The 9,125-nt window shown below is 33.2% G+C and overlaps 1 protein-coding gene across 5 annotated transcripts in view; it reads left to right on the forward strand.

Moving 5' to 3' along the window:
• LOC138694940 (uncharacterized) overlaps positions 1 to 8,274 on the forward strand; it is a 413,472-nt gene extending 405,198 nt beyond the window's left edge. For all 5 annotated transcript variants that reach the window (XM_069819149.1, XM_069819158.1, XM_069819168.1 and 2 more), the window contains 3 exons: positions 503 to 709; positions 5,839 to 6,057; positions 8,059 to 8,274. In XM_069819149.1, coding sequence (XP_069675250.1) covers positions 503 to 709; positions 5,839 to 6,057; positions 8,059 to 8,210 — 578 coding nt within the window. In that variant the 3' untranslated portion in view covers positions 8,211 to 8,274. The remainder of the gene's footprint in view (positions 1 to 502; positions 710 to 5,838; positions 6,058 to 8,058) is intronic.
• Positions 8,275 to 9,125: the final 851 nt, after the last annotated feature.

The following is a 9,125-nucleotide window of genomic DNA, read 5'->3' on the forward strand; positions in this document are numbered from 1 at the left end:
AAATTCCCGATAAGAAAAAGCGAAGTGATCACAGAAGATTTGCTATTCTTAAAATATCAATTTCAAAGCCCTTCTTTTGTATCAAAAATAATATTAGGACCAGTGTTTGTTCGACTTTTTTCTCGTTTTGATGAATACGTCTGAGAATGTTGAAAGTTTTCAATGGAAATCACATTGAGCATCTTCTACGATTTTGATGAATAGTCTAAGTATACCTACTCATATCTCGGAAGATATTAAATTTAAGACTAATTTTTATTAGACTTAGTTTTCTTGTTTTGTTGAATTTTTGTGTATTAAAATACAATATATTCACACTTTTTTCACTGACTTGTAGATTTTTCACAATGATGGATCATTTATTGCGGAATAATATTGCAATTAAATTTCCGTTTGCAGGATTTGTGGGAATTTTTTTTTTTCACATAACTGTTGTATATAAATATTGTTGTAATCGCAATTTTGTAATGATAGTTATAAATATGTTGTTATTTTTCCTCAGATAACAACAAGGGTCCTGTTCGGCTACCACAGTTGAAAAAGTTGACTTTTGCATACCCGCCATCTCCTCTGTTGAGTCAGCTAGAGAATGTGCCTCGTAAAATGTTCTGTGAGGAAAGGTGCAAAGAGCATAAAACCTTCTGCGAGTGTCTGCATGTGGTGCGTGTCCCACTCAACGTCACGCTGGACATTATCCTCGTTGACGAAGGTAAGACTGTTTGAAATCACGAATATTTAGCATAATAAAGATGATATTACTCCTACTAAGCGATGTTCACAGTTTATGAAGAGTTTTAACCGGAGGTGGCCCATGGAATTGAGTCATGAATGGGCTGAATTATGAAAAATGATATGAAATATAATTACTAGAGCCCGGATGTTTAGGCATTTATTTTGGTTAAAATAGGCAGGCATATAGGCACTAAAAATAGTAAAAATAGGCAGTGAAATAGGCATTTATTATTAATGGAAACAGACAAAAAATAGACAAATACTTAATAAACTATCCCATACGATACTCACTTTCCTTGGTTACATGTCACAACAAGAGGTTTTTTTAAGTTTTCAACTGTCATAGTGAGCCGCCTGTCAGACAGAAAGTTTTTCATGGTGGAAAAAAATCTTTCCACTTCTACTGAAGTGATTGGAGCAAACTTAAAATAACTTATTTCATGAGGACTGTCTCTACTTTCTTTCAGAGATCGGGAAAAATCGACTGTGTATTGTCTCAAAAAGAAGGGTGTGAGAAGGGATTAGAGACTTCAAAGTATGCGTGACTTGTGCGTGCAAGCGACAACAGTAACAGGACCTGGAGACTTTCTTTTAATACTTCCCTCATCCCCTTTCTTTCGCTGGTAAACCTCGAAGTAACCTGAGCACTGAGGGTTATACTGTTCAAACACCTTTGTTAAGTGACATAAAAGATGGAATCGGTAGGGGAGAAAAGTTTATGACTTTTTGGAAACATATGTATTGCTGGAGAATAAGATTCTCAGCAAATATTTGTACGAGGTGAATGTATATTTTTAATTTGTACAACCATTCTTTTTTGTTTTTTGATATAATTTATGTGCGGTTTATTTTAAAAACATTAAAATTATGGAAAATGTACAATAACGATGTAAAAAAGGCTAAAAAAGGCATTCAACCTTAAAATAGGCAATGGGAGCTAAAATAGGCAAAAAGGCAAAATAAAAATTGGGCCTATCGTCCCCAAATGTATGGAAACGTGTTTATCTCTAATAGGTCTTTCATACATACAATCAGTTAAAAAAAAGGCATTTTGCCTAACAACCGGGCTCTAATAATTACACTTTATATTGAGGAAGGAAAGTGAAAACAAGTGCTTATATTACGTAAATTAACATTCCATTCAAATCAGTTGATTGGACCCAAAAGAATCGCTTTCAGAATCGTTACATTATGACGTTTGTGACATTTGTTATATAATCCAAGAAAGAAAATATTTTTAATAATAGAACTGCATGTTTAAATTTGTTCAAAATTTATTTCTACAGTGTTTGCAGAAGTACCATACTTCAAAATCTCTAAAAGAACATTATAATAGAACTTGTAGATCCTACTTTTTTTATGACGGTTACGACAATTTCATGACATGAAGTTCCCACAAAAGTTCTTTAACATTAGATTTCTGTGAAGCTTTGGGATAAGTAATATAAACTTATTTTTTTCTTAGACAGCCACGCACCAGAGTTCATACATAGATATGATACTCTAATTATTTTCTTTAATGTGTGTGAGAGTTGTAACATTATGTGAATTTTTTATCATATGTCACGTCTCCATTTGTCAAAAATTTAATTTAATTTATTTTTATTTATTTATTTAGCTAGTAAGCAAAGTGGGTACAATATAAAAGTATCCAACAAAAAATGTTTCTAGCCACTACCGTAAGAGGCAGGCTCGTGTACGGTGTGGTCTTAGCCAATATTATAACATAACATTTACAAAGGCAGTTTACTAAGTACAGTAATTAACTTAATTCAGGTCGACAACTAACACACAAGATAAAAAATAAAGAGGAAAAGAGAGAGGTAAACACACTTATTATAAATTGACAATCAGACAGAAGCCCATTCAATAAAAACATAAATTAAGTCGACAGAAATAAAAAGGTAAAAAATACACACATTTGTTATTATTATACAATCATGAATCTTAATATATAAAATTGAATGTGGGTATGTATGTATGTATGTATGTATGTATGTATGTATGTATGTATGTATGTATGTATGTATGTATGTATGTATGTGTGTGTGTGTGTATGTTCCCTATACAAATCTACACGCTTTGACCGATATGTGCCAAAGTTTGCACATTTAACCTTCATAACCAGGAGAAGAACACAGGCTACATTAAAATTGTGCAAATGGAAGTTAAATTCATTTAAAAGTATGAAAAATAAAAATAAATAGGTCAAATCTTCATGCATAATATTAAAATACAAAATCTTTTATTATTGTCTGTTGTATTCAACATCGACTTTCACGAGGCCTTGGAAATTTTAACACTAAATTAAATTACATTGTTACAGATCATGAAGGCTAAAACTAGATAATTCATGCAATAAGTATCTTTACGCATTCCAGGACCGTATTATGAATTCCTCGATGCAGTTTTGTAGATAGTGAGCAAACTGTTTTATGTAACTGAATTCTAGAATTCTTTGAAACTACAAGGATTGCTACCACATAATTTACTTAATATTAAATAACCAATAGTACTATTGCGAAATATTGACCCACCAAAATTATGCACGAATAAGAATTTGTGTGAAAAACTCATATGAAACGTAATAGAATTGATAATATTAACTGCAAAAATAAAAGGAGATGTTTTTATTCCACGTATTTCTAGGATACTCATTCAATCTTAAGCAACTGCAATTTCAATGCCACTAGCATTTGTAATGGCCATATTAAAATGAAGCTCAAGGACAGTCGCTCAAAGTTGCAGACATTAACTAAAAAACTGCGTGTTTTGCACATCCTCAACTATATTTTATACAAAGAAGTGGAAAAAAAAAAAAAAAAAAGATTTTACACATATCAATAATCAATTCAATGATACTTTTGTCATGTTACTAATGTAGTATGTGAATGTATATAATCCCACTGAAAATAACATTGTATTATTCTCAAAATATTGTTGTTCACGTTGCAAATTTAATATGTTAAGCGTTGTGGAAATAAAAATCTCTTAATTTCTAAAATACCGGTAGGCCTATACGTTTCTCAGAATATTAGTCTTTATGTTAAAGAATGACTTATTGCGAGTTAATATTGTATCTGTATTCTGTGTGTAAAATTAGAATTAATATAATATGTTCTGAATTTATGAGATATAGTTTCAAGTTATATTAAAAAAAGCTGGATATGATACGCGTATAAGTGGTGTACAGCGGTCAAGAGGTAAAAAAATCTTTCAATATAAATTAAATTATATATGTATATATTGATTCGATGATGAAACTGATCAGAAGGAGGAGAAGGAATTATATTTTCGTTGGGTTTTACTTTATTTATAGTTTGATTTTTCTATTACTTTATTTGTATTTTTAGCGGTGTGGAAGGGAAGACCTAATGGCCTTAACCAGAATAAATAAATTAAATAAATAAATAAATAAATAAAAACAAATAAATAAATTTAAAACAACAGGTTAATGTCAGGCACATGATGAAATGTTTTCTTTTCGGTGGCTGATTTACAACTGTTTTAAATTGAGTTAACCCTGGCAGGCATTTGGCTGAGTTCATTAATTCATGTAAGTGACGTTAAGTAAAGATTCATCTTTATGGGCGAGGAAAGCTTAGTAAAGACAATTCGTTTTGGTTGTGTATAGTTAGGTTTCCGAGATTTCCGAAAATTTAATAACCAGTTTAATTAAAAATAGAAGCAGAAAGGAAAACCCCGGGCAACGCCGGGTACTTTCAGCTAGTAATTTTATAAATTTCTTTTTTAAAAGGTTCAATTTTAAAATATTTCAAATTTGGAAAAAGATTTGTAATTTTATTATAAAGTCTTGGGCCGAAACTAGCACCATGTTTAAGTGCTGCACCTGTATGACATTTAGACTCAATGGGAAATTAGACTTTTGTCTTCGAGTATGATATTCATGTCGATTAGATTTAGGTTATACTTGATTTCTCTGGTAGTAAATTAGTAAACTATATTTATAAATTTCTTCAATAACTAATACTTTAGAATCTGTATAAATTAAATTTGCTGTGTAATCCGTAGTTTTAATTATATAAATTTGTATTAATTTTCCCTGTAATAAAATTAATAGATTATGTTGTTGTTGTTTTCTAATGCCAGGCGTTTGACAATAAAGTCATTTGACCTCTTGCACTCCAATATTTTTCAAAGATATTATCATGACCAGCCAATGAAGCACAGATTTTGAGGTGTTCCGAATCCATTTCTTGGTTTGAGTTGCACAATGGACAGTTAGGGGACTGATATATTCCAATTCTATGCAGATGCTTGGCCAAACAGTCATGGCCTGTTGCCAATCTAAATGCAGCTACAGACGATTTTCGTGGTAAATCGGGAATCAACTGTGGATTATGATGCAGAGAGTTCCATTTTTTCCCTTGAGATTTAATAGATTATGTACACAACAGTTAAGTAACTGAAAATGTAAACTCTCAAAAACTCTGTTTGTTAAAATATTTTATTAGGCTACTTGCTTGCTTACTTACTTACTTACTTACTTACTTACTTACTTACTTACTTACTTACTTACTTACTTACAGGCTTTTAAGGAACCCGGATGTTCATTGCCATCCTCGCATAAGTCCGCCATTGGTCCCTATGCTGAGCAAGATTAATCCAGTCTCTATCATCATATCCCACCTCCCTCAAATTCATTTTATTATTATCTTCCCATCTACGTCTCGGCCTCCCCAAAGGTCTTTTTCCCTCCGGCCTCCCAACTAACACTCTATATGCATTTCTGGATTCGCCCATACGTGCTACATGCCGTGCCCATCTCAAACATATTTTTTTTTATTACTTACTGGTGTACTTAATTTTGAATGTCATAATATTCATGCATTATTTCAAAGATAGTAAAGAACAGGTTTAAAACAATTGTAAGAGATTGCTATTCAACTACTAGTAGTAGAAAGGAATAAATACTTGTACTTCAGTCAATTTAGAATTGTGAAACTTACAATTTTGTGTAAGAAGAAGGGAAGTTATAAATTGTGTAACACTGAAGAATAACGTCCAAATTTGTATTTAGTCGAAGAATTCGTGTATAAATTGCTAAATATGGTGCAGAAGTCTAATTCTTTATTCTTTTTATAGGTCATGGCAGCAATCAGTCTCACACCTTCCATCTGCATGGATACAGTTTCCTCGTTCTGGGTTCGAAGTCTCTGGGTCGTCCTGTAAGTGTGTCAGAGATTAAATCTATGGATGCGCACAACAAACTTAGCAGAAACTTGATGAATCCCCCCAGGAAGGACACGATCGTCGTTCCCAACAAAGGATACAGTATCATTCGCTTCACAACTGATAACCCAGGTACGTTTGATATGTTCAATGTGGTGCTATTAGGAAACGTAACATCGTTATCCAGATTACTTTCACATCCTTTTCCCTTATATTCAGACTTAAAATTTAATATACGAAACATACGAAAACAAAAACACACATAAAATTGCAACCTCATTCAAGAAACTAAAATACAACATCGCATACAGAACAAATAACACTCTGCAAAACCATCCCAACACAAACAAACAAATACAACCACACAGGCGTATACAAACTCAAATGTAACACCTCTAACAACTTCTACATAGGACAGACAGGCAGATCATTTCAAACACGTTACAAAGAACACATCACAGCCATAACAAAATTACAAAACACCTCCACATATGCAGAACACATCGCAGCCATAACAAAATTACAAAACACCTCCACATGTGCAGAACACATCACAAATGCTAACCACATCCACAGAGACATCAACACAGACATGGAAATATTACACATCCAACCAAAAAGCCAGAAACTAAACACACTAGAACAATATGAAATATACAGACACACGAAAACACATCCCAATGAAATTCTCAACACACAACTCAATTTCAAAACACACACATTCTTTCACTCTACACTATACCACACGAACGCACCCTCACAGGAAACAGAACAAGAGGTGCCAAGACCAACAACGACCAGTTCTGAGGATGACCCATAAATAAGTCGAAACATGTAAACAAGGTACGTTAGAATTTAACACAAGAAAGTCTTATCATACATATTCCGAAGTGATACAGTGTTGTTGTTGTTTTCTAATGCCAGGCATTTGACCTCTTGCACTCCAACATTTTTCAAAGATATTATCATGGCCAGCCACTGAAGCACAGATTTTGAGGTGTTCCGAATCCATTTCTTGGTTTGAGTTGCACAATGGGCAAGTGATACAGTGTTAAAAGTTGTGTAATCAAGATGTATTAAAATTTAAATTTGGTCTTTCATTAAGTTTGCAAAATAAGTGGGATATAGTACATTCATCTAAATTTTCTTTGGAAAACGTATTATTTGTCTTTCTTGTGTTAAATTTTATATTACAGTACCTTGTTAACATGTTTCAGCCTGCTATCGGCCATCTTCAGAACTGGTTGTTGCTGGTCTTGGCGCCTTTTGTTTGTATTTCCTGTGGGGGTGTGTTCGTTTAGTGTAATGTGGAGTCAAAGAGTGTGTGTGTTCTGAAATTCTGAAAATGCTAACCACATCTACAGAGACATCAACACACACATGGAAATTCTACACATCCAACCAGAAAGCCAGAAACTAAACATACCAGAACAGTACGAAATATACAGACACACAAAAACACATCCAAATGAAATTCCCAACACACAACTCAATTTCAGAACACACACACTCTTTGACTCCACATTACACTACACAAACATACTCCCACAGGAAACACAAATAAAAGGCGCCAAGACCAGCAACAACCAGTTCTGAAGATGGCCAATAGCAGGTTGAAACATGTTTAGAAGGTAATATAAAATTTAACACAAGAAAAACAAATAATACGTTTTCTGAAGTGATATAGTGTTAAAAGTTGTGTAATCAAGATGTATAAACTTTTCTCTTAAAAAGTAGATAAAGTAAAAGTTTATAAATTATATCGCACTCGCTAAATTGCATTTTAAGTATACAGTCTCTTTCCCTCTCTCGAAAACTCTCGGTGATATAAGAATTTTGTTATTATATTCGAATTCAGCATTCATAAAGATCACACACAGTTTTAAAAGAGAGGAAATTGATGCCCACTATTGTAATTGGTAATGTACTCCAGATGTATCCCACATTACACTACAGTAAAGACAAATTGGTACCTTACAGTTAAAGTACTGAGTCTATGGACTGTGTATCATACTATCGTTAGGCATTTGTTGTTATATTCTTCTTATAAAGTTAGATAAAGTGAAAGTAATTCATTAACTTTCCTTCAGATACATTATAAATATTATTAATGAAGTGAAATTTATTTTACAGGTTACTGGCTCTTCGAAGCACGTTCAACAAGCCCTGTTTTTGGAGAAGCAATGGAATTCGTCATTCAAGTCGGGGATCAAAGTCATTTACTACCAACTCCAGCAAATTTTCCGCGTTGTGGAATTCTTAAAGGACCAAATTTTATATTCTGACATGTTGTTAACATTTATTGTGTTCGCAATGTTACTTTTTAAATACAGTTATTTATTTTTTAAATCGACTTTTTATTTAAGAATCACAAGACGTCTTTTACTGTGGCGTAGGTAGTGAACTACCCGTCTGCAGATTCTGAGGATTGTGATTTGATTCCCAGCTGGAAGGCGGAATTAAATTCCTTCAATAGGTATATAAGTAGCCTATATCCCTTATCTTGTGTTTGTTCTATGTTTTCGCAAGCGATTACCTTGGTGTGTTCCGACTACGGGACCAGGAGTACCATTACTTATGGTTGTCTTAGATTGATTCAGAATATTCACTACAGCGAGGAAAGAATAGTATCCAAAAAAAACGCATTCCTTGAAGTAAGATATATTTGAATTGAAAACTTGTCAATTGGGAATAAAAACTTATACCTATGCTTGAAGAGGAACATTTTGACTTGATGGGCTTTCCTGGAAACTCTAACGTCACTTGTAGTACCATGGAAACAGAAGTGTAGGATGAACTTCGTGATGTGATTTTCCACGAGGTCGATCTCCCTCCATTATCTAATTAAAGATCGCGGCACTCACTTTCCCCAACCGTTGCCCAAGCTTTTAACATCTTCGGCGATCCTGAACTATTGCTGTTTTGTCGTGCTTCATCCTCCCCTCATGTAGCAGCTAATAGGAAGGGAACGGATTTCTAGGTGTTTATAAAAAGGAGATTTAGAACTTTATAAAATCCAATTAGGATACATCTCACTTGACGATATGTGTCAGAGGAAGAACAATTGAAGGACTCCCTGCGAAAAACATGTAGCTTCACTTTTACAAAGTTATGCAAAGCCACAAAATCATTCTAAAAATATTCAAATTTTAACTGAGCTTCTTTTTTTTCAGAATATGTTCTAGATACCTAGGAGTTTA

This window comes from Periplaneta americana, chromosome 1 (assembly GCF_040183065.1).
Source record: "Periplaneta americana isolate PAMFEO1 chromosome 1, P.americana_PAMFEO1_priV1, whole genome shotgun sequence".
NCBI classification, from domain to species: Eukaryota; Metazoa; Arthropoda; class Insecta; order Blattodea; family Blattidae; genus Periplaneta; species Periplaneta americana.